Source organism: Larus michahellis, chromosome 24 (genome assembly GCF_964199755.1).
Source record: "Larus michahellis chromosome 24, bLarMic1.1, whole genome shotgun sequence".
NCBI lineage: Eukaryota > Metazoa > Chordata > Aves > Charadriiformes > Laridae > Larus > Larus michahellis.
This window is the reverse complement of record NC_133919.1, coordinates 294,366-320,316: the sequence shown is the minus strand read 5'-3', so window position 1 is coordinate 320,316 and position 25,951 is coordinate 294,366. Positions and strand designations below refer to the sequence as shown.

Sequence of the window (25,951 nt, the reverse complement as noted above, 5' to 3'; positions counted from 1 at the left end):
GCTCCGTCCCCGCCGGGGGGCTCCTCCGATGTCCGGGAGCGGGGTTTGGCGCCGGCTGCGGTCGGAACCGCCCCAAAAAGGTCGCTCCGAGGAGCCCCCGGGGGGGCTGGAAGTGGCCAACTGGGCCAGAGCGTCTCGGGAGAGGAGGGGGCCGGGGAGAGATGGGGGGCACAGGACGGAAACGCCGGCGCGGGCTCGTCACGGGCCCCCCTTGGGAGAGAGCTCCGTGGGAGCCGGGCTGGAACTCGCTCCTCGGCTCCGCGCGGTGCTGGCGCCTGAGCTCACAACCTCTCCCGGGAATTCCCCATCCCATTCCTCTCCCGGGAATTCCCCCCATTCCCAATTTGGGGGGAAATTCCCTCCTTTTTGGGGGGGGGGGGCAGGAAGGGCCGGCACTTGGTGGGTCTCTCCCGCTAGTCCCCGAGGCAGCTCTTCTCCCTGGGCTGTGGTGGCCCCGCGCCTGTCCCCGGCGCTGCCCATCGGCCACCTCTGGCTCGGGGATGGCACCTTGGAGCCAGCGTTCCCCAGGGAAAAGCCTCTTGGTGTCGACACGCCACGAGAGGAAGGACAAATGGCGTCTGGATTCCGGAGAGAGCCCCAACCATTGGAGGAGTCCCCAGAGACCCACGTCCCCCAAAACCCCATGTCCCCCAATACCCCGTATCCATAAAAATCGATGTCCCTAAAGCCCACGTCCCCAAAAACCAACGTCGCCAAAACCCCACGTCCCCCTCCTTCCCGTGGACCCTTTCCCATGCCCTCACCCACACCCTTCCCTCTCCTCCGTCTCCTTCGGAGACCATCATCCAGCCCCCGCCAACGGCGGGGAGGGGAGACACGCTCCTGCCTGGCCGGGGGCCGCTGCAGAAACAGCTTCTTCCGCCCCAGAGAACCACAGAATTGCACCGGAGGGTCCCTGGGGGGGACACGCGAGTGGTGCCGATGGGCACCAGCGTGACGGGGCTGGGAGCTGCCAACTGGGAAACTGGGAGAAACGGGAGAAACCGGAGAGCGGGCGAGTGGGGTCCCAGTGCGGAGAGTGGAGGGCACAAGGGGGGCGTGTGGGGCAGGGGGGGACCTATGGGGCAGAGCAGATGTCCACGGGGTGGGTGACGTATGGGGCTGAAGGGGTCTCTATGGGGCGGGGGGAGGCCTGTGGGGCAGAGCAGATATCCATGGGGTGGGGCATGTACGGGGCGCAAGGGCTGTCACTCGCCCCCTCCGCGGCTCCCCGCCGCCGCCACCCCCCACCATCCTACCGGCCCCGCGGAGGCGGCGGGTTGTTGCCACTCGCACACCGCCGCCCCTCGCAGCGGCACGTAATCATACGTCATCATGCCGCACTCACCACGTGCAACCCGCAAAGCGGCGCAAGTCCGGAGGTACCGCACTAACAATACTCAAGACACCCCCCCCGCCGAGGCGGGCACCCGCCACCAACCCCTACCCAACAGCGACCCCCCCCAAACCCCTCCCTCCGCATCCCCCCCGCACTCCCCTGACGCCCCCCGCCGTCTCCCGCCATCCCCTTCCCTCAGCCCCCTCCCATCCCCCAAAAGCCCCTCCTTCCCGGCTCCCGCGCGCTCCCAGCCTGCCCCGCGGCTCTCATTTGCATGAGGGCGGGGCCACCGCCCCCTTTTTCCGCTCCAAAGCCGTGGCGCGCTGGCGCTTTCCCGCGCTAAACCCTTTAATTTCTCAACACGGAGGTGGAAGTTGCGGGGGGGTGAGGGGGCACGCGGGGGGGTGGGGTCAGCGCATATTGGGGACCCCCGGGGGGGTTCCGGGGGGGTACGGACACCGACGCCCCCCCACCCCGGGGCTCAGAGGGCTCTTCTCCTGCACCCCAGAATGGAGACCAGCAGCAGCGCCTCGGTGACAGCGGGGGGGACGCTGCGGGGGGGGGAAATGGGGGGGGTCAGTCGGGTGTAAGGGGGGGGAACACCCCAAAAAAGCCCCCCCGCCCCACCTGCAGAGGCCGAAGAGGAGCCAGAACGAGCCGCCGTCCCAGTCCTCCAGCAGGGCCAGGGCCAGGCCCAGGGCAGCCGCCACGTGGGCCCCCAGCGCTGCCCCACGTCAGGGAAACTCACCCCAAAAATGGGGGGGGGCGGCCCCTCCTCCCCCGGGCACCCCCCCACAGGGCGGAATTGGGCGAAACCCGCCCCCCCCCGGGCCTGGCAGGGCCCCCCCGCGACCTTTGGAGGGGGGAGGAACCTCCCTGATGGCAGCCCGCCCGGTTTTGGGGTGTCTCGCCCCCCATTTCAGGGATCCCCCCCTCATTTCAGACGCCCCCACACCTTTTGGGGTTCCCCCCGGTTTTTGGCCCCCCTCCCATGTCGGGCCCTGTCCCCCCTTATGTTTCGCCCCCCCCACCCATATTTCGGGCCCCCCCATGTTTCAGGGTCACCCCCCGTGTTTCGTGTGTGTCCCCCCCATTTCGGGGTGTCCCCCCCCGTTTCAGGGCCTCCCCCCACGGTTTGGGTTTGGGGTCCCCCATTTCAGGCCCCTCCCCCCCTCCAGTTTTAGGCCCCCCCGCCCAGTTTTAGGGCCCCCCCATTTTTAGGGTGTCCCCCCCCGGGTTTTGGGCCCCCTCCAGGATACAGAAGAGGCTCTGCCCGGGCCGGAACATGGAGACCCCCGAGAAGAACCCGACGAACTCGACCCCCAGCAGCCCCAGGGCCCCCCCAAGGGCCCCCCCCAGCCTGCGGGGACACAGGGGGGTCGGAGGGGGGGGGATGGACACGGGGACCCCCCCAGTGGGGACACGAGTGGGTCGGGGGGGGCGGCGCCCCACGGGGGCAGGAGGGGACGTGGGAGGGCACCGAGATGGTGGAGGGGGGGACACGGTGGGGGGGGGGGAGGGGACACAGGGACACCCTGGGTGGGGGGACACGGGGGGGGCACAGGGGGTGGGGGGAGAGACACACAGAGACCCCCCCCAGTGGGGACACGAGTGGGTCCGGGGGGGGTGGGCGCCCCACGGGAGACAGGAGGGGACGTGGGGGGACACACTGGGGGGGCACAGAGTCACTCTTGGGGGGGGGGACAGGAGTCGGGGGGACACGGGGAGGTGTGGGGGGCACCGAGAAGCCGGGGGGGGGGGGGAAATGATGTGGGGGGGGACACGTGGGGTGGGGCCTCACCACCGCTGGGCACGGGCGTATTCCTCCGCCGAAAAGTCAGGGGGCAGCGAGGCCCGGACGGGGGAGTCCTGGGGGGGGGGGGGGACACGGGGGGACACATGGGTGTGCGGGGGGGGGGACATGGACACGGACATCCCCCCCCCCCCCCCCCCCCCGGGGACACCCCAGTGTGGGTGGCCTGTCCTCGGGGGGTGGGGAGTCGTGTGGACACGTGCCTGGACACGCGTGGAGCCGTGTGACGTCATGAGCACAGGCGTGATGACGCGTGTGCGGGAGTGCGGACACACGCGTCCCCGCCTCCGCCTCCCCCCCCACCCCCCGCCACGTGTTCCCGTGTCCCCCCGCCCCTCGCCGAGGCCACGCCCCTTCTCCCCACCCCCGCCCCTCGCCGTGGCCACGCCCCTCGCTTTGGCCACGCCCCCGGCGCCTTCTCCCCGCTCCCGCCCTTTGCCCCGGCCACGCCCCCTCCCCCGCTGGCCCCGCCCCTCACCGTGTCCCCGACCAGCAGCACCAGCAGCACCAGATGCGCCGTCAGGGCCAGGAACCGGGCGGGGACCAGCAGCCCCCGGGGCGGCATTGGGGCTGGGGAGGGGGTCGGGGGAGGGAATTAAGGGGGGTTCGGGGGTTCGACCTCCCCTCCCCCACCCTCCAAACCCCTCCTCCCAACCCCCACCCTGCGCTCGACCCCCCCCAAACACACCCCCCGCCCCGGCACAGGATCCCCCTAAACCCCTCCCCCACCCCCAAACACCACCCCCAGCCCGTCCCCCACCCCCAAAACCCCTCCCCCGCCCCTCCCCCACCCCCCAAAACCCCACCCCCATCCCCCAAACACCAGCCCCTCCTCCACCCCAAACACCACCCCCAGCCCGTCCCCCACCCCCAAAACCCCTCCCCCACCCCAAACCCCTCCCCCCAACATGGAGCCCGGGCCCCCCCCCCGCGGTCCCGTCTCCCCCAGTCGCCACCACGGACCCCCCCCTCCCCGCCCCCGGGACCCCCCCGGACCCTCCCCCGGATTCCCCCCATCCCGCGCCGCGCGCGCCGGGCCTCACGTTGCCGCGGCAACCGCTGACGCGCCGCCCACGCGCCCCGCGCGCAGCCGCGCCCCCGGGGCGCGCTTCTGGCCACGCCCCCTCCGGCGCTGACCACGCCCCCTCGGCCCTGGCCACCCAAAAAAGCCCCCCCACCCCCCCCCGACCCACCTGCAGAGGCCGCAGAGGAGCCAGAAGGAGGCGCCGTCCCAGTCCTCCAGCAGGGCCAGGGCCAGGGCCAGGGCCAGGGCCAGGGCCAGGCCCCGGCGCTGCCCCACGTCAGGTAAAATCACCCCAAAAACGGGGGGGGGGGGGGGAGGCCGGACCCTGCCCCCCCCGCTCCCGGGCACCCCCCTCCAGGGCGGAACTGGGGGAACCCGAGGCCTTTGGAGGGGGGAGGAACCTCCCTGATGGCAGCCCGCCCGGTTTTGGGGTGTCTTGCCCCCATTTCGGACCCCCGCCACACGTTTTTGCCCCCCCCCCCGGCCATTTCGGGCCCTGTCCCCCTTCTATGTTTCACTTCCCCCATGTTTCGGGCCCCCCCATGTTTCAGGGTCACCCCCCATGTTTTGTCCTCCCCCCTCCCCCGATCTCGGGGTCCCCCCCCGTTTCAGGGCCTCCCCCGGTTTTGGGGTCCCCCCCATTTCAGGGGGTCCCCCCGCGGTTTGGAGTTTCCTATTTCAGCCCCCCCCCTCCAGTTTTAGGGCCCCCCCTCCAGTTTTAGGGCCCCCCCATTTTTAGGGTGTCCCCCCCGGGTTTTGGGGTCCCTCTCCCCCCCCGGTTCCAGGCCCCCCCAGGATACAGAAGAGGCTCTGCCCGGGCTGGAACATGGAGACCCCCGAGAAGAACCTGACGAACTCGACCCCCAGCAGCCCCAGGGCCCCCCCCAAAGCCCCCTTCAGCCTGCGGGGACACAGGGGGGGTCGGGGGGCAGGCACCGAGATACACAGCGGGGGGGGGGGGGGGGCAGGAGGAGACCCTTTCGGGGGGGACACACGGAGGGGGGGACAAACACAGGGACCCCCACTGGGGACACGGGGGGCACCGAGATACTCGGCGGGGGGGGCAGGGATACACCCTAGTGGGGGGGGACAGGAGGCGGAGAGGGGGACACACGGAGATCCCCCACAGTGGGGACACGGGTGGGTCGGGGAGGGGGCCACCCCACGGGGGACAGGAGGGGATGTGGGGGGGCACCAAGATGGTGTGGGGGGGGTCGGTCTGAGGCGTGTGGAGGCGTGTGAACATGTGTGTGGCCACACACGGTGGGGTGTGGAGGTGGAGGCGTCTGGAGGTGTGTGGGCACGTGTGGAGACAGGAGCGGAAGCCTGTGGGGGTGTGTGGACACGCGTGTGGACACGTGTGGAGGCCTGTGGTCAAGAGTAGACACGTGTGGAGGTGTGTGGACACATGCAGACACGCGTGGAAGCCCATGTGGGTGTGTGGACACGTGTGGAGACAGGAGTGGTGGCGTGTGGACACATGTGGAGGTGTGTGGACACATGTGCGGACACATGTGGAAGCCTGTGGGGGTGTGTGGACATGCAAGTGGACATGTGTGGAGGCATGTGGTTGGGAGGGGATGCGTGTGGACACATGTGCAGACACACGTGGAAGCCTGCGGGGGTGTGTGGACATGCAAGTGGACACGTGTGGAGGCGTGTGGTTGGGAGGGGATGCGTGTGGAGGCGTATGGACACGTGTGCAGAGATGCGTGGAAGCCTGCAGGGGTGTGTGGACACGTGTAGACAGGCAGGGAGGTGAATGGACACGCGTGTGGACACGAGCGGAGGGGGAGGTGCTGATCTGCTCTCTCTGGTGACCAGCAGCAGGACACGAAGAAACGGAACGAAGCTGCATTGGGGGAAATTCCGCCTGGACGTGAGACAAAGGCTCTTCACTGAGAGGGTGGTCGGTCGCTGGCTCCCCAGGGGAGTGGTCCCGGCACCCAGCCTGCCAGAGGTCAAGGAGCATCCGACATCGGTCTCTGTCATATGGTTCAGTTTTAGGTGCTTCCGTGAGGAGCAGGGAGTTGGACTTGAGCCTTGTGGGTCCCTTCCAACTCGGCATCTTCTGTGATTCTCTGGGGGGGCAGCAACTGGAGAGACCCCCTCCGGTGGGTTCGAGGCCCAGTCCGTGAACCTCCGACGCTGCGAGGAAGTTGAAGGAACCTCTCAAGCAGTCAAAGTCTCAGATGCTGCCTGCTTCATTTCCTCGACTTCCTGGGAACGCCATAAACAAACAGAGAAAAGGAGCACATCAACGTTCAGCGTGGCTACTAGCGCCCGGAGCGGCAAAGGGCCACTGTCAGAAAGGCAAGGCAAACCCTCTCCACGGAGCTGCAGGACTGAGGAACAGTGTCTGTGTCCACAGCCATGGCCACGGCCCCGAGGTGGGTTGATGAGGGTCCCCACACCCTCGTCCCCATCCTCCACACTCTCCAGGGCAGGTGGAAGGTGGACTCAAGCCCTGCCAGCGATGGCTGGCCCCCCGTGAGCGTGCCTGGGTCCCACCCCTGCCTGAGGAGCCCAGCCAGAGCAGCCAGAGGTGCTGGCGTGCCAAGGGAGTCCTGCGCTGCCTGAAGCGGCCGGTGAAAGTGGGGCCGGAGAAGGGCCTGTGCAGCCCAGGAGGCCCCTGGGGCAAAGGCTGGCTGACTGCAGTCAGCAGTCCCACACACCCACAGCCCCAAGGGCTTCTGCCCAGCCAAGCCTCCTTCCCCAACACGCCGCAGCACCTGCTTCATGCTGCTGATCTCTGCCCTCAGCCGAGCCACCTCCTCCAGCATTAGCTGCATCTTTTCAGTTTGCTGCGCCATTAAAACCGGGCAGTTCCTGCAGGAACCAGGAAAGCAGATGTTGTCAGAGAGCTGCCCACCCCACTGGGAGCCTCTGAGCTCAGCAAGGAGGAGAGACACGCGTGCGTTCCCTGCTTTGCCAGCGCTTCCCTTCCGCACCAGCTGGCGCAAGAGGCAAAGGCAGGAAGGGCCGTGCGGGAGCCCCGGCTCTCAGGCAAATGGGTGCAGGGACACGAGGTCGTCTGACCCTTCTGCACAGACCCAATTCCAGCTCAGGAAACATCGCTTACCACAGGGGCTTCAGGCCTGGCAGCGAGGTCCCGCAGTAAACAGCAGCTGCAATTCACATCAGCAAGAGACAGTTATTTTACCGGGGGTGCTGGCGATGCCTGCAGTGGCGTTGTCTGTCCCTGTTGCCTTGGGGCTGGGGCAGCAGGTGAGCTGAGGAGGCGGGGGACGTGGGGTGCAGGGAGAGGACACACCTCTGACCGGGGGCCATCAGCCCGGGCTTGAGCGGACTGCGCAGCCGTGATCTTCAGATGTGCTCGGTGCCCCAGAGCTATTCCCCATTTCCCCTCACTGCCCCAGTGAGCACCGAGACCAGGCTGCTGGGCGAGGAGAGGTACCTCTCCATCGGTCCCCCTGCATGGCCCCTGCCCTCTGGGAATCCCCAGGTCAGGCTTGCAAAGAGCTACCCCCGTCTCTCGCAGAGGTGCCGACTAAGTGAGCCCTGTGGTCCGGTAGGCAGGGCAGCAGTGTGACTGGGAGGCTACCAGTCTTACTGGGAGCCCAGAAGGCAGTCCCACTCAAGGACTTGCTTGGGAAGCACTTGGGCCACGGGAGTTTCCGCACATACTGGCCCAAAAGGAAAGGTGGCGTCCAGCCCAGCCAGGCTGTCGCTCTCAGATGGTTGCTCATGAAAACTCACCAAGAGCCAGGGGGAGCAACAAGAAGACTTGCAAGAACGCCTTCTTCTGCAGGGCCATCTTTTGCCTGAAAAAGAGGGAGTCCTGGTGCTGTCATGATCCAAGCCTTGGACAAACCCCTTCACAGGCGGATTTCCCTTTTCAGGCCAAACAGACACCGTTTTGGAAGCCTGCTGCTGACAGAGAACTGACAGAGCAGCGTCCAGCAGGAACACGATTTCTGTCCACATCGTTCAACGCTGCCGGCAGCTCTTCCCCAAAGGAAGGTCTCCAGGAAGATCATCCCAGGAAGCAAAGACGTCGAGCACACGAAGAGTGCTTTCCAGCAGTCTTTCTGGTGCGGACCTTGCTCTCCCTCTGGCTGAGGAGGCAGGCCTGTTCTCCCTTGCCATCACACACATCCCTCTTAGGGCAAGTGTTTTCCCGCAGAGCTGGGAAGCGCAGGAGCCTTGTCCGCCTTTCCTCCCAGAGGCCTCCACAGACCGGCGTGGTCTCTCGCCTGAGCTGGGGAAAACCCTTGCCCTGTGGAGGCTTGGCTCTGCACCCGAGCGTCTGGCTACGGGGCAGTTTGTCCTGCCGCAGCCAAAGCTTGGGGCTGCAGCAAATGGCTGCCGAGGGGCTTTGCTCTTGGCTCCCCTGAGAATGGCCACAGCACGAGCAGCGCCCAAGCTGAGGCGCCCCACTGGGAGCCCCGGGCTGCTGGCTGGGGAGCACCCTCTGCTCTGCCCTTTGCTGGCACCGGCCCTCAGACACCCCCGTTCTACCCCCCATCCGCAGCAGAAACATGTCGTACGTACGCGGCCAAGAGGCACATGCTCAGCAGATGTCTCCACAGAGAGACCAGGACAACAGCCAGAAGGCAAGGAAGGCTGAAGACCGTCCCTGGGCAAAGAAACCAGAGAAAAGTTAAGCCTGCCCCTTGAGATCTCTTCTCTAGGATGCCCAGCCAGGCATATTTCAGCTCCCTGTGGGGAGGTGGGCACCGAGTCCCAGGCACGCCCTCCCCGGGGCAAAGAGCAGGGCAGCCTACACTGGACAAGGGGATGGAATGCACCCTCACTAAGTTTGCAGGTGACACCAAGTTGGGTGGGAGTGTCGACCTGCTTGAGGGTAGAAAGGCGTTGCAGAGGGATCTGGACAGGCTGGATCGATGGGCTGAAGCCAATGGCATGAGGTTCAACAAGGCCAAGTGCCAGGTCCTGCACTTGGGTCACAACAACCCCATGCAGCACTACAGGCCTGGGGAGGAGTGGCTCGAAAGCTGCCCGGCAAAAAAGGACCTGGGGGTGTTGGTCGACAGACGGCTGACTATGAGCCAGCAGTGTGCCCAGGTGGCCAAGAAGGACAACAGCATCCTGGCCTGTATCAGGAGCAGTGTGGTGAGTACGACTAGGGCAGTGAACATTCCCCTGTACTCAGCACTGGTGAGGCCCCACCTCAAGTGCTGTGGCCAGTTTTGGGCCCCTCCCCACAAAAAAGACATTGAGGCACAGAGAAGGGCAACGGAGCCGGTGAGGGGTCTGGAGCACAAGTCTTGTGAGGGGCGGCTGAGGGAGCTGGGGCTGTTTAGCCTGGAGAAAAGGAGGCTGAGGGGAGACCTCGCTCTCTGCAACTCCCTGAAAGGAGGGTGTAGAGAGGTGGGGGTCGGTCTCTTCTCCCAAGTAACAGGCCATAGGACAAGAGGAAACGGCATCAAGTTGTGCCAAGGGAGGTTTAAACTGGACATTAGGAAAAATTTTTACACAGAAGGGGTTATTAAGCATTGGAACAGGCTGCTCAGGGGAGTGGTTGAGGCACCATCCCTGGAGGTGTTTAAAAGACGCGTAGACATAGTGCTTAGTGATGAATTTTGTCACAGTTAGGTTGATGGTTGGACTAGATGGTCTGAAAGGTCCCTTCCAACCTAGGCAATTCTATGATTCTACGATTCTCCTGCCACTTGTGACAACTGGCCCGAGCTCTGGCACAGCGCGGCTCTCCACGTTCACCCCGGAGGACTTTGGAGCAAGCGGCAGTGCTGAGCTTACTTGCGATTTCTGTGGCCTTGTCGCGCCCCTCGGCAGGCCCTTGAGCGGCTGAGCCGGCAGGTGAAGGGCGCATCACCAGCTCCACGCCAGCACTCGGGTCCCTGTGGGAGGACAAAGACAAATGCCGGCTGCCCACCGTCCCCAGGCCGCGGGAGCTGAGGCGGGGAGGAGTAGCCTGAGCGGAGGCCCCTGCCAGAGGAAGGGCTGTCCCAGCAGCAGCGAGAGCGGGCAGCAGGGCTGGGGTCCCCCTCCTTTCCCCACCCTTTGCGGGACAGGCCTGCCCCGGGAGAAGAGGAGGCGAGCTGGCAGCAGCAGTCCCCCGCCCCGGGAAGCCCGCCCGGCAGCGCAGCCCCGTTCTCACCCTGCCGGCCGTTGGTTTCCCTTGGTCCCCAAGGAGCCTTTGGAGGCCCCTGGGCGTCTTGTCTGGGGGGCCTTTCTCCTCGTCATCTCGGGCAAAGGCAGGCTCCCCGCTGAGCCCCAGCAGCGTGTCCTGTCCCCAAAACCAGCTCCAGCAGCAGCCTCTCGCCGCAGCCAGCAGGAGCCTGTCCAGGGCCGCAGCCACAGGGCAACTGTGGGCTCCTGCCCCACACGCCACAGCGCTGTGCAGGCAGCCAGCTGTGACCTCACAGTGGTGTCACCTCTGACGTCATGCTGGGGCTGCCCAGGGCTGAGCAGGGCGGGGAGACCCTGTGCTCCTTCCTTCTCCTTGCGGGATATTAATTGTTCAGCATAAATACATACGTTTTAAGTAGAATAAATGATTTAGGATTATCATTCGGTGTGATTTGTGCTGCTTGCTTAGCTCTACTTAGCATGAGGTGCTGGATTTGCTGAAACCTTTAGGCTGGAAAAGAATCCAATGAGATGTTAGAAGACACCAGACCAAAAATCATCACCATTGGCCCCCTCCTTGCTGTGCTTCTGGAAGTCTCCAGGGAATGTCCTGCAGTGATCTGCAGCTGTGAGCAGCCCTCAGCCACGCAGAACCCTCTCAGCAGCAGGACCTTGCCCCGCCGGGGGATGCTCCTTCCATGCAGAACTTCTCCCCACAGTGATGTGGTGGGCTTCCCAGGCAGGCTGAGAGCTGACCCTGGCAGGTGGCGGAGTCCCTGCCCCGGCACACAGACCCCTGGGGTGCAGGGAGCCTGCTCTGAAGGACAGCCCTGGGCACCCCTGGCTGCACACCCACCTTCACAGCTATTCAAAGTGCCTGACAAGAGCTCCCACATGTACAGATCCCGTAAGCTGTGGCTGTGCCAGCTTTAGGAGATGCCTCCAGCAACTCCGCCTGCAGTGCCCTGCACCCGCAGACTTACCCTGTCAAGGGCTGCAAAGATTTCTCCTCCAGTGAGCTCTCAGTCGTCCTCCCAATCCTGACACCTTCAAGCTCTCTCTCTGCCTTGCTCATCTCCCTGAGACACCCTGGCAGTGCCCTCAGCCCTGCTGCGCTTGGCAGAGGAGCTGCTCCTGGGCAGAGCTGTCTCTCTGCAGCGCTGCCCGCTTGCCGTGAGCTCCCTCCATCCCAGGAGCCCAGCCCAGCTCAGATGCAGAGGACCAGCCCAAGGAGTTTTAATGACCCCTCTGGTGGGTTCGAGGCCGAGTCCGTGAACCTCCGACGCTGCGAGGAAGTTGAAGGAACCTCTCAAGGAGTCAAAGTCGGGTTCAAACTCCAAAGTTTCTTGTGGTGTTGATGGGTCCCACTGAGGGACACCACTGAGGAATTGCCCCCAGGGTCCGGTTACAGCAGAAAACTGGAGGCAGCGATGGCAGGCCGGGAAAAGCAAGTTGAAGGTGACTCTGATGCTGGGTAAACGTGGATGTGTTTCATTAATGCAAAGGGCCAAGCCCTGACTCCATCGCCCAAAGGGCCAAGGCCTGACCCCCAGCCCCCAGGAAGGGAGATCCTCTCCCTCACTCCTTCCTCAGGGCTCTTCCTGGGACAGTGGGATGTGGAGATGTGCAATGCCAAGGGCAGGACTATGGTACGACACCTCCCAGGCTCCTGAGTATGGACAAGGAGGCAACGAGACCCCAGTGCTGGAAGGACTGGTTGTCTCAGAGGCATCAGTGGCAGAGACAACAGCCGTAGCCCAAGACATGAAGAGGCTGGCTCTGTTAGGGGACTTCCAGCTTTGCCACATCCCTCTATCTTCTCCACCACAGGCTGTCCTACGGTGTCCCATCACCTCTGCCTCTTTCCCTGCAGGCTGCAGTCATCCACCCGGCTGCCCCATCTTGCTGTCACCTTCCTTTGCTGAGATCTCTCCATCCTCCCTGGCTCTTCCTTGAAACACAAAGCCTTGGGCTGATCCAGACTCCTTCTGGGTGGCGTGTTGCACCACAGCACTGCCCTTGGAGTGACGTTTCTTTCTCCTCGTGGCCAGGCTGCACCTCCCCACCTGCATGTTGGGGAGTTCTTTCTTTCTCAGGCTGTTTTCCACTAGGAAGAAAAGCTCCACCAGCTCTGAAAGCACCCTTCCAGCACGCTCAGGCTCCTCCTATACCGTCCCCAGTCTCCAAACCACTGAGCCCAGGGCTCTCAGCCTCTAGATACTGGTCAAGTGCTTGAGGCCTCCAAACCCTGTCTTGGGAGATCTCTGGGCTCTCTCCACAGTGTTTGCAGATGAAATCACAGTGGTCATAGGCCAAGAAAGATGGAGTGAGACTTTTTACCAGGGCCTGTAATAGCAGAACAAGGGGCAATGGCTTGCAGTTGTGGATGCCCCATCCCTGGACGTGTCCAAGGTCAGGAGCTTGGAGCAACCTGAAGTAGTGACTAGGGACAATCACTTCCACGGTCCAATTCACCACACTGTTCCTGATACAGGCCAGGATGCTGTTGGCCGCCTTGGCCACCTGGGCACACTGCTGGCTCCTATTCAGATGCCTGTCAACCAAAAAACCCCCAGGTCCTTTCCTGCCAGGCAGCTCTCCAGCCACTCCTCCCCAAGCCTGTAGCGATGCATGGGGTTGTTGTGACCCAAGTGCAGGACCTGGCACTTGGCCTTGTTGAACCTCATGCCCTTGACCTCGGCCCATCGATCCAGCCTGTCCAGGTCCCTCTGCAACGTCCTCCTACCCTCGAGTAGGTCGACACTCGCACCCAACTTGGTGTCATCTGTGAACTTACTGAGGGTGCACTCGATCCCATCGTCCAGATCATTGATAAAGATTTTAAAGCGAATCGGCCCCCGTACTGAGCCCTGGGGAACACCACTTGTGACCAGCCGCCCACTGGATTGAGCTCCATTCACCACCACTCATTGGGCCCGGCTGTCCCAGCAGTTTTTCACCCAGCGAAGCGTACGCCCATCCAAGCCATGGGCAGCCAATTTCTCCAGGAGAACGCTGTGGGAAACTGTGTCAAGAAGCTTTACTAAACTCCAGGTAAACAACATCCACAGCCTTTCCCTCATCCACTCAGCGGGTCACCTTGTTTTAGAAGGGGATCAGGATTGTCAAGCACAACCTGCCTTTCATGAACCCATGCTGACTGTGCCTGATCGCCTGGTTGTTCTTCATGTGCCACATAATGGCACTCAGGATGACCTGTTCCATAATCAGGATGATGTCTTCCAAGTTGCTCTTCCATGCGGATGATGTGGGAAGGGAGGTGCAATGACACGTGCAGAATGACAGCAGGACACCTCCCAGGCTCCCAGGTGGGGACGAGGAGGCCATCAGGCTCTTGTACTCCTTATAGGCATCAGTGGCAGAGGTAACAGGCACAGACACGGAGATTAAGACCTTGGATCTCTTGGGGGCTTTTCACATTTCAACAGCCCCACACTGTTGAAACCACCGCAGGCTGTCCTATTGTGTTCCACACCTGGGCATGTTCCCTGCAGGCTGCAGACATCTCCCCTGCTTCTCCACCTTGCTCTCGCCTGAGCAACTCACTAAGCTTTCTGAAGTCTCGCCATCCTTCGGGGATATGTCTTTAGACACAAAGCCACGGGCTGATCCACATTCTTTCTGGATGGCCGCCTTTTCCACAGCACTGCCCTTGGAGTGACGTTTCTTTCTCCCGTTTCCTGTTTAAACCTCCCAAGCTACAAGTTCTGGCATTCTTTCTTTCTCATGCGGTCTCCCACGAAGAAGAAAAGCCCCATCATCTCTGAAACCGTCCTTCGAGCAACCCCTGTCCTGCCCAGAGCCTCTCCACCATGGGGCCAAAGGGGCAAAGAAGCCCACATTCCTCAGCCTCCCCACGCAGCGCATGTGCACTATACGCTGAACCACACCTGGGCAGACCTCCTCTGGGCACTCTCCAGTTCCTCCCCACTCCTCCAAAATGGGGAGCTGCACGCAGGGGGACACTTTTCTTTGGGGGGCCACTCCAGTTCCCAGCACCTTCTCCTCAGGACCACTGCTCAGCACGTTAGGTCCCAGCGGGCTCTGATGCACCTTCCTCCCCCTCAGTGCAGGACCGGACACTTCTCCTTGTAAACTTCTGGAGGTTTCTCTTGGCCATATCCCAGAGTTTCTCACGGTTCCCCTGAAGTGAAGCTCCATTGCCCTGGAATGAAGATCCATTTGCTCAGCTGTCAATGTTTCTATGCTGATGGCTCACCCTGGTGGTGCTGTCTCTCACAAGATAACCTGAGGAGTTGCAGGCCACGATAGACAATTAAAGGAGGTACTAGTTCAATAGAATTTCCGACTCAAGTAGGAAGTACCGTGACAACCATCACCAAAATACCAGGGAGGGTATTGGTACGGTGCGCTGCCTGTATGGCAGACTACGTCAGTGGGAAATATAGACCTGTAGAGACACACAGAGAAAATGGATCCCTCCAGGAGCTGGTTTTACATCCTCTATCCAGAAGCCGGCCCCAGGATCTCCTCATCCCTCAGTTCCCCCCCACATAAACAAGCACACGCACACACAACTGCCTGTCTCCGGTATGGAAACACAAAACCCCTGAGGCTGGCAGGCAGCCAGCTTCCACCTCCTCTGTGCTTCCTCTTCAGGCTTGGGTTTTGTCAGCAGCTTCTTTCTCATCCACGCCGTCCTTTCTGAATGTCAAGGCGGGCCATTGTGGAGCGTGAAGAGGAGATCCTCAAGCAGCCCTCCGCACCCTGCTTCTCCGCAGGGCCGTATCCCACAGGATTCTTCCAAGCCAGTCCCCCAGCAGGCCAAAGCCTGCTCTCCAGACGTCTCCTGCTCTCGGCCTTTTTCCTTTCTCTCAGGAGCCTCAACTCTACCTTCTTAGCCCTGGCTTTTACATCCCTGACTAGCTGTTGCTTGTTTGTTGGTATGAAGTCTGGAGCAGACGTTCACCCGCCACAAAGCTGCCAGTTTCCCAGGTTGTTCTGTCCTCTCCTGTTGACGCCTCAGCTCCCAGCCGAGTCTGTCTGTCCCCAGGCAGAGCTCCCTGCATTCCTGCTGCTGCCTCACAGAACGGGCCAGAGGAATGCCACAGAAATGATCGGAGGGATGGAACCCCTCTGCTGTGAGGACGGGCTGAGAGAGTTGGGGCTGTTCCATCTGGAGCAGAGAAGGCTCCGGGGAGACCTTCTTGCGGCCTTTCGGTTGTTACTTCAAAGTCTTCCCCTCTGAGACCTGCTGTCTGCACTCTGTGTCTCTCCTTGCTTGCTCCCCTGGGGAGCTGAGAACCTGCTACTTCATGGACACTGCAGCCAAGGCTGCCACTCCATTATCACAGCCCTGATCCTTTTTTCCCTGATTGCATGTAGGAGATCCAGGTGAGCATCACCTCTGTTGGCACATCTGGCAGCTGTGCTCAGAAGCCGGCCCCAGGAACCCACAGAAACTTCTGGGTCTGTTTGAACCCTGCAGTGTCCCCTCACCCAAAAGGGCTCACCGAATCTGCTGCCCGACCCCTAGAGGATCTCCATTCCCCCAGGAAGCTCCTACGCTGAGGGCATCCCCCTCCTGATCTTAGAATCACAGAATCTTCATGGTTGGAAAAGACCTTGGAGATCATCGAGTCCAACCAAACAACCTACAATCTCCACACTAGCGCATGCCCTGAAGTGCCACATCTAGACATTTCTTAAACACCTCTAGGGATGGTGACTCAACCACCTCCCCGGGCAGGCTGTTCCAGTGCCTGACCACTCTTGCAGTAAAGTCATTCTTCCTAATATCTAACCTAAACCTCCCCTGCCGCAACTTCAGGCCATTTCCTCTGGTCCTGTCATTATTCCCCTGGGAGAAGAGGCCAACCCCCACCTCTCTCCACCCTCCTTTCAGGGAGTTGTAGAGGGCAATGAGGTCTCCCCTCAGCCTCCTCTTCTCCAAGCTAAACATGCCCAGCTCCCGCAGCCTCTCCTCATATGCCCTGGTCTCCAGACCCCTCACCAGCCTGGTAGCTCTCCTCTGGACACGCTCCAGCACCTCAATGTCCCTCTTGTACAGAGGGGCCCAGAACTGAACACAGCACTCGAGGTGGGGCCTCACCAGTGCCCAGTACAGAGGCAGCATCACTTCCCTGCTCCTGCTGGCCACGCTATTCCTGATAGAAGCCAGAATGCTGTTGGCCCTCTTGGCCACCTGGGCACACTACTGGCTCATGTTAAGCTGGCCGTCCACCAGCACCCCCAGGTCCTTTTCTGCTGGGCAGCTTTCCAGCCACTCTGCCCCAAGCCTGTAGCGTTGCTGTGGGTTGTTGTGACCGAAATGCAGGACCCGGCACTTGGCCTTATTAAACCTCATACAGTTGGCCTTGGCCCATCGATCCAGCCTGTCCAGGTCCCTCTGGAGAGCCTTCCTACCCTCAAGCAGATCAACACCCCCACCCAGTCTGGTGTCATCTGCAAACTTACTGAGGGTGCACTCAATCCCCTCATCCACATCATTGATAAAGATATTAAACAAAACCGGCCCCAAAACTGAGCCCTGAGGGACACCACTGGTGACCGGCCGCCAAGAGGATTTCACCCCATTGTGATAAATGATTTAATCGCAAACAGGATTCCAATTAGAATTTATAATTTATTAAAGGAACAAAGGCAAGCAAACAGCGCTGGGTGTGCCGGGGGTCCCTGCCCAACCAAGACACACACCTTACAGACCCCATTTTTGGTTTATATCTCCTATACTAATACATATTCATAACTGCCTCTAAAATGGTTGGCCCTTGCCAAAAATGGGTGTATCCCCCCCCTTACAGGTCACTACGCAGATAACAACAGGACCGGTTTAAGGTGGTATTCTAGAATGTTCGCCAGGTGGCTCCTGCAAAACACAGACACGACAGACACACCGTCTCGTCTGCGGCCAGACAGACAAAACAGTCAAAGGTCACACTTCACCCTGTGGCCCTAACACTGTTCCACACTGACACGAATCGGTTAAGCACATTTCACAGGACGACACCTCTCCCCGGTGCATGGCCCACACACCGGCCGCCCCGCGCCGCCCCTCCCCACACGGACAGCCCCTCCCCCGGGGGTCCTGCCCCCACGGCCAGGCCCTTCCTGAGGGCCGCTCCCAGCCCACAGGCCCTGCTCCCCCGCAGAGCGCTCAGAGCCTCCCACAGCTGGACGGACACTGACCTCAGCGGCGCTGCGACCCCTCACACAGCCCGCCCGGCCGCCGCCCCCGGCCCGGCCACACACAAACCCCGGCCCCGCCGCCGCTCTGAGGCGGCCTGGCTGCCGCCGGGCCTTTTCTACCCGCCCCGCGCACGCGCCCCCGTCACGTGGCCCGCCCGGCCCCTGCCCTCATCCCCGCGTGCGGCAGCATGGCGGCGGCGGCCCCCGGTGAATGCGGGCCCACGACGGCCCCGGCCCCGGCCCCGTCCCGCCGGCCCCCCAGTACATGCCCGGCCCCGCTGTCCCCCCAGCAGCCCCCTGTCCCCCATGGCCCTGTCACACCGCTCCCCCCATGGCTGGGGTGACAGGGGTGTGATGTTTCTGTAGGTTCCTCGCCTCCAAGGAGCAGTTCCATGCCTACCTGCGGGCCCGGGGCGAGCCCAGCGGCGGGGACGAGGAGGAGGAGGAGGAGGAAGAGGAGGTCGAGGAGGAAGAGGAGGTCGAGGAGGAGGAGGAGGTCGGCAGCTGCCAGAGCGAGCCCCCCGCCAAACGGGTTGTAATAAATAGCCAGATCCCTTAAAGAGAAATGGCACTTACTTTATTATAGGGACAGAGCCAATAAAGCAAAAGCACAGCGCTGGGTGCGTGACTCAAGTCAGAGGCACACCAGCTAACACTTCAACCATGTCTTCTATACGTTCAATATTGCATACGTATTCCCTCTTTTAGACAGAGTAATTGTTGATAAGGATTGATTAGTATTAGTCCTTTTCCTCTTCTATGTGTGTGTTTCCTTCTGAATTGTTTCTGAGGATCCATGATCTTCAGTTCCCCTTTCCCATGCATGTGTTTCCTTCTGGTAGGATCAGCTCCCTTTTCCCATGCATGTGTTTCCTTCTGGTAGGATCGATTATCATCAGCTCCCTTCTCCTCTGCATCTGTTTCCTTCTGTTAATCACTTGTGGAGTCTTTTGGAGAAGTTCTCTTTTGTTTCTCTTGGATGTGTTTCTTCATGATGTTTTTCTCCATAGTTGCTGTTAGTTGTTATCTTTGAGGTTTCTCATGTTTCCTAATTTACTAAAGGTTAGTTATCCTTATAAGTCAAAGATTTATAGCCTTGTTATTACGGCAAAAGCCAACAATACCTTCACTATTTTTCACAATTGCCCCTTTTTGTCTTTTATACTACATTTGGCTTGAGCCATAACTTTCATTTTGCTTAATCCATTTGTTTTCTTCATAGATAGATTCTGCTTCTTCCAATTGTTGTGGAGTATTTCTTATTCTCCTTAATACCATTACCTTTTTAGTTGAGCCTGAGGCTGCCAATTTTGGAGTCTTGGGCATGGGAACTACTTGCATGCTTTGGACTACTGTTACCATTAAGCGTATAAAACAAGGGATTACGCAAGGAAGAAATAATAAACCAGCAATTGACCATAAGAGAATGTAGCCTAGTTTCTTCCACCAGCTTCCCCCAAAAACATTATTCCACCAATTATCGTTTAACATAGATTCCCATTTTTGAACCGGTACATGCGCAATTTTCCGGATTTCTTCTGTTATTTCCAATATTGCATCCCCATTATCATCTATCTTTAAACAACAATCTGAAGTGTTCCATTTTCCGCAAACGCCCCCTTCTTCCGCCAGGAAGTAGTCTAAGGCTAATCGGTTTTGGTGGATCGCAGCCCTCATTTGTTTTTGCTGTTTCATTATTAGATTTATTGCTCGAGCTGTTCTATTAGATATTATTTCTACAACCGCCTGTAGTCGGACAATGCGGTTTAACATGTAAATGGGAGTCCGGTAACCCCAGCTGCCATCTTGAGCCGAGGTGGCTGGTCCATATGCTTGGATTAGCCGTTCAGGAGGCCAATCCTCTTCACCCCACCTCTGAGATCCTCCTATAATATCTCTTTTAGTTCTTTTTAAGGACTCATATACCGGTACTCCTAAATCATCCCCTTTTGGTCCAGGCAATAAGAAAAATCCCGGCTGGATAATACCAAGGGTACAGCTACCCTTCCACTTAGAAGGTAGTTCTGAATAAGCTCTTTTTCCGCATATCCAGAATAACCCTTCAGGGGCTTTCCAAAACTCTGTCTGCATCTCCGCTATATTTTCCCAAAACTTGGATATTTCTGGGATGTTTTGATAAGGGTTTAGGACCCTTTTTTTACATTTAAAAAGTCTGGTCATACTGTCATATTCACAATTTCCTGTATTATTATTTAGGGCCCATACCCATTTTGGCTTTTCGGGGTACCACCAGGTGGAAGTCCCATTGCTGATTTGAAGTCTTTTACAAGGAGAATGTCCCGCACTCTTTAAATAATTTTTACCCTCTCTCCGTAGGCGTTCTTCCCCTGTTGTGATAGAACTCAAAATCCATCCCTCAGGTCGGTCTTCTCGTGTGCTACTGGTACGATTCCATTTAAGGAGTTCCACTGGCCCTAAACTGCTCCCTTCCCAAGGCCGCTCTTCTGTCATTAAAGGCCCTCCGCAAATCCAGCAATTTGTTACATTTAATTCCCTGCTTATTCTTTCCCCCGAATCTACAAACAAATTCTTTCCTAATGTTGGGAGTCCTGTTTCTTCCTCCAGCTGCTTTCTGATTTTTGCATACAATTCTCCATCAAATTTTTGAGTTATTTTTTTCTTAATTTGTTCTATTTTATTTTTCACTATTTCGGCTTTTATCATATCTTGTACCCCACCTCCGTCCGATATGTCCCAATGCCCGGCTTTAGTAAAGCAGAGCCATTGCTCCCCTCTAGGACAATGCACTCCTAGTCTTGTTCCGCCTGTTCCTAAACTCTTCCCAACCCAGTATTCGTGTTGGTCGTATTTGCACACTGTTAACTCACGGCAGTTATAACAGCGGCTGTTGATATGCGAATGCACTGCCATCGTGGAAACCATCTTCCTATTCCAGGAGACCTGCTGGTAACACTTCATGCATTCGTTACTGGGTACTAAGGATACCGCTAATAACAGTACGAGGAGTGGAGGTCCAGTATGGCTTATACTCCTACCTCTCATGCCTATTGGGGTGCTTCCAACAGCCGAGAAATAATTCTTCTTGGCAGCGAGTACAGTGGCCAGCCTGGTCTTGCCCTCCATCCTCTTTTGATCCGGTATCCCTGGCTCTTGTAGCAGGTAGGGTTCTTATCTCTTTTCCAAGCAAAATCGTTTTTTCCACTTAGAAACCACTGTTTCCCACCATTCTTCAGGAATTTCCCACAGAACCGGCACTAGCAATTCCCACCCACAAATCAATGTTACGATATTGGTATATCGTATCTGAGTTTGAGCCAAACTCAAATTTTGCTTCCGGCAATTTAAACAGAAGGGATGTCTTTGGGATGAATGGTAATACCAATTTTGCTTACAACCTAAGCATTCGCACTTCACCCAACTATGATGTCTAGCACAGGGATGTATCAGACAAGGTACACTACGGGGTACTGGAGGGGGCTGTAGTTCTTCCTCAAGGTTAGGATATAGCCGACTATCTTCTTTATATAAATCACGTGCAAGTGCAAACAGAGAGTTTTCAGTTTTATACAACCCTGACCCTCCTGTCTGTAACGGGAGTGCTCTTCCCCAAGGAGGATATCTAATTTTCCTTAAGGTTTGCCCCGGCCGTACCCGAAACCAACGATAAAGTTCTGGTTTCACTCCCCAAGTTTCTGTGATTTCTAAGTTATTATTCAGTTCCTCTCCCACACATAACCGCGTTGGTTGGCGTTTTAAGGTGAGTCTGGTGTCCCCGGGAGTTGAAGTCAGAGTTCAATCTCTAGGTTCTTCTACTGGTCCTTTTATTCTGCTGGCGTGAGTCCACCCTTTTTCCTTCATCCGTACTGCAGCTTCCGTAGTCAACAGCACCTGAAAGGGACCTTCCCATTGAGGAGTTAAAGATTGCTCTCTCCAAGTTTTTACTAAAACCCGTTCTCCAGTTTTAATGTTATGGATCTTAAAATCCAACAGGGTAGTTTGTGGGAGCAACCCTTTATTTCTTAGTTGTTCCAAGTTCTTTGCAAGCTGCATTACGTATTGTTTAATACTAGCCTCCCCTCCTTCATGAGTAGCCATTTCCTGCTGTGAAGCCAAGAAGGGCAAAGCAAACATCATTTCATATGGAGAGACTCCGAGATCCGTTCTGGGTTGAGTTCGAACCCTGAGTAATGCTAAAGGGAGGCACTTGACCCATGACAGTTGAGTTTCTATCATTAATTTGGTTAAAGTCCTTTTTAAAGTCTGATTCATTCGTTCAACCCTTCCTGAGCTTTGGGGGTGCCATGGAGTGTGTAACTCCCATTGAGTGCCTAAGGCTTGAGTTCTCTGGGTGATTATTTTGGAGGTGAAATGTGTTCCCCTGTCAGAGTCTCTTCTACGAACCATTCCGTATCTAGGAATAATTTGTTCTAGCAGGATCTTTGTTACTACATTAGCCGATGTTCTAGTGACTGGAATTGCCTCCACCCAATGGGTAAGATGGTCTACTAACACCAAGAGGAACTTCCACCTTTGGACTTGTGGGAGTTCTGTAAAATCCACTTGTATGTTTTGAAAGGGGCGTAAGGCCAACTCCCGCCCTCCATGGGTGGGTTTTCTCATTACCTTTTTATTCACCTTTTGGCAAGTTATACACCTCTCGGTGATTTGTTTAGCTACTCCGAACACCCCTATGCATCCAGATTTTCTAAGAAAGTGATCGCAAATGGCCTGTGTTCCCCAGTGGGTTTCTCTATGCAATTCCTCCAATATTTTTCTTGCTAATGTTTTATTTACTATCTGACGCCCATCAGGTAACACCCATTTTCCTTCCGGAGTCTTTTCTCCTCCTATTCTAGTCAATTCCTTTTCTTCAGCTTCAGTGAATTGAGGAATATTACCTCGCTCCTCTTTTCTCTGTTGAACAACTAATAATTTCTCTTCCGCATTTTCAGCAGCCTCTTTCGCCTCTTGGTCAGCTGGATTATTTCCCCTTATTTCTGGTGTTAATCCTTTCTGATGCCCCTTTACATGCCCCTTTACTAGTCCTTTTGCTTTTGAAGTTAGTAATCCTCTTTCTTCCCAGATTTTTCCAAAAGTATGTACCACCCCAAATGCATATTTAGAATCTGTATAAATAGTTCCTTCCTTATGTGCTAGAAATTCTAATGCTTTTTTGAAGGCGTATAACTCACAGCTTTGAGCAGACCAATTAGATGGCAGTTTTCCTTTTTCTATAATCGTCATGTTACTCCCATCTATTATTGCATATCCAGACATTCTTTTCCCTTGTATACACCTAGATGATCCATCTATGTATATCTTTTCTCCTACCGATAAGGCTTGGTCGGTCAAATCTTCTCTGATTTTTGTCTGATAATTTATTACTTCTAAACAATCGTGTACTAGTTCCTCTTTAGGTTCCCCATATAGAAACTGGGCAGGATTTTGATTCTTATCTGTTACCAAGGTTAGGTCTTCGTTGTCTAGTAAAATGGCCTCATATTTCAACATCCTAGAATCCGTCAACCATTTATCTGCTTTCTGATTTAAGATATTCCTTACAGAGTGTGGAGTGTGAACTATTAGCTTACCCCTGAAAGTGAGTTTTCGACTTTTTTTGCACTAGTATCGAGGTAGTGGCTACCGCTTGGATGCATATTGGCCAACCTCGTCTGACTGGATCTAATAATTTTGATAAGTACGCTACCGGTTTCCTCACCCCTCCCCATTCCTGGGCCAAAATTCCATGGGCTATCCCATTTTCCACACTGACAAACAAATAGAAGGGTTTCTCTAATGATGGTAGGCTCAGAACCGGAGCTTTCATCAGTTTTGACTTTAGTTCTTCTAGTTTTTCATCGTCATTCTGTGTCCACTCTATCTTATCTTCCCCCGTCAATTTTTCGTATAAAAATTTCACTGCCCGGGTACACCCCTCGATCCATAATCCACAGTACCCTAGTAGTCCTAATAACTTCCTTACTTCTCTTCTTGTAGTTGGGGGTGGGAGGGATATTATTCCGGCAATCCTCTCGGGGTTTAATTTGCGACTTCCCTGACTTATTATATGCCCTAAGTATCGTACTTCAGGTTCTACAAATTGTAACTTTCCCTTGGAAACCCTGAAACCTTTCTCTCCTAAAAAGTTTAATAACTGAATTGTTACTTCTCTGACTAATTTTTCCTCTTCCCCTGTGTCGTGGTTTAGCCTCAGACGGCAACAAAGAACCACGTGCCGCTTGCTCGCGCCTTCCTAATACAGGAAGAATCGTAAGAAAAGGCAAGACTCTTGGGTTGAGACAAAGGCAGTTTAACAGGACAGTAAAGGGAACAGGCAAACAACAACAACAACACGGATAGGGGAATATACAAACACGATTACGGAACCGCTGCTCCCCGCCGCTCGCTGGCCGGACCGCATCCGGGACGCCCCAGCCCGCTTTTAAGCAGCAACTTCCTGCCCCCTCCCCCGGCAGCTCAGGGTGGGCGTGGCTCACATGGCATGGAATACCAGGAAAAATTAACCCTATCCCCACCGGAACCAGGACATTATCCACCCCTTATTCCATACCATCTATGCCATGCCCAGCAGGTTCCAATGAATTGCCACCACTTTCCCCTGTTATATATATATATATATATATACACACATATAATGCCCTTAGTTTATGGGCCATCCCTCCAAAGTGTCCGTTGAGTTCTTTTAATCCACGGCTTTGGGCTCCATCTGTTAGAACAGTCTCTCAGGGCAGGTGAGATGCTGGGTGGTGCTGGTCTGTTGCATGCTGTATTTTTCGGAGCTTGTGACTGGTGCACCTGGTGTGGCTCATGCACGCAGTCCGTGGGCTGAAGATGTAGATCTTGAGGAAACTGCTGGGCGCCAGCTGCTGAGATCAGTTCTTATCCCATCATCCCTGTGCCTTACTTGTAGTACAACTGATAGCAATTATAGCAATGAGGACATACAGTGACAGTGTTACTTAGCAATTAACAGCACACAATCTGATTCATTGGCTATTCTCGCCCAAAATCAGATCCCCATGAGGTACACATCGGACTTCCCCATCCTTCCGCATCACCCACCAAGTGCACCCAGGTCCTTGGGCAAAAGCAATCCCACGGATGGGTTTGCCTTTGCCTGAGGCAGGACTAACCCAGACTGTCTTCCCTAGCATATTCTTCATGTGCACTACGGGGACTTTATCCCCTTCTACAGTACGTGGAAGTTTTGATTGGGCAGGGCCAGCCCGATTGTTAGATCCCCTGGTGTTAACTAGCCAGGTAGCTTTTGCTAAATGTGTATCCCAGTGTTTTAAAGTCCCACCACCCATTGCTCTCAGTGTAGTTTTTAACAGTCCATTGTATCGTTCCATCTTCCCAGAGGCTGGTGCGTGATAGGGGATGTGATACACCCACTCGATACCATGCTCTTTGGCCCAGGTGTCTATGAGGCTGTTTCGGAAGTGAGTCCCGTTGTCCGACTCAATTCTCTCTGGGGTACCATGTCGCCACAGGACTTGCTTTTCAAGGCCCAGGATAGTGTTCCGGGCAGTGGCATGGGGCACAGGGTATGTTTCCAGCCATCCAGTGGTTGCTTCCACCATTGTGAGCACATGGCGCTTGCCTTGATGGGTTTGTGGCAGTGTGATATAATCAATCTGCCAGGCCTCCCCATATTTGTATTTCAGCCATCGCCCTCCATACCAAAGAAGCTTCAAACGCTTGGCTTGTTTGATCGCAGCGCATGTCTCACATTCATGGATGACCTGTGCAATAGTGTCCATGGTCAAGTCCACCCCTCGGTCACGAGCCCATCTATATGTCGCATCTCTCCCTTGATGGCCTGAGGAGTCATGGGCCCACCGAGCTATGAATAGTTCACCCTTATGTTGCCAGTCCAGATCCACCTGAGCCACTTCAATCCTAGCGGCCCGATCCACCTGCTGGTTGTTCTGCTGTTCCTCCGTGGCCCGATTCTTTGGTGCATGGGCATCTACATGGCGTACTTTCACAACCAGATTCTCTATCCGGGCAGCAATATCTTTCCATAGTTCAGCAGCCCAGATGGGTTTGCCTCTGCGCTGCCAGTTGCCCTGCTTCCACTGCTGTAACCACCCCCACAGAGCATTTGCCACCATCCATGAGTCAGTGTAGAGATAAAGTACTGGCCATTTTTCTCGCTCAGCAATGTCCAAAGCCAGCTGAATAGCCTTCACCTCTGCAAACTGGCTCGATTCACCCTGTCCCTCACTGGCTTCTGCAACCTGTCGTGTAGGACTCCACACAGCAGCCTTCCACTTTCGATGCTTTCCCACAATACGGCAGGACCCATCAGTGAACAGGGCATATTTCTTCTCATTTTCTGGCAGTTTATTATATGGTGGGGCCTCTTCTGCACGCGTCACCTCCTCCTCTGGTGACATTCCGAAATCCTTGCCTTCTGGCCAGTCCATGATCACTTCCAGAATTCCTGGGTGACTGGGGTTTCCCATTCGAGTTCGCTGCGTGATCAGTGCAATCCACT

General features: G+C 57.0%; 1 protein-coding gene across 1 annotated transcript; it reads right to left on the bottom strand.

The window, feature by feature from the left end:
* Positions 1-1,669: 1,669 nt before the first annotated feature.
* On the bottom strand, positions 1,670-4,281 carry LOC141734704 (transmembrane protein 107-like). The gene is made up of 6 exons (XM_074566783.1): positions 4,196-4,281; positions 3,631-3,722; positions 3,141-3,208; positions 2,599-2,699; positions 1,967-2,063; positions 1,670-1,890 (listed from the first exon to the last, which is right to left on the bottom strand). The coding sequence occupies exons 2-6, from the start codon at positions 3,715-3,717 to the stop codon at positions 1,821-1,823; spliced, it is 423 nt and encodes a 140-aa protein (XP_074422884.1). The 5' UTR covers positions 3,718-3,722; positions 4,196-4,281; the 3' UTR covers positions 1,670-1,820.
* Between the last annotated feature and the right edge of the window lie 21,670 nt (positions 4,282-25,951).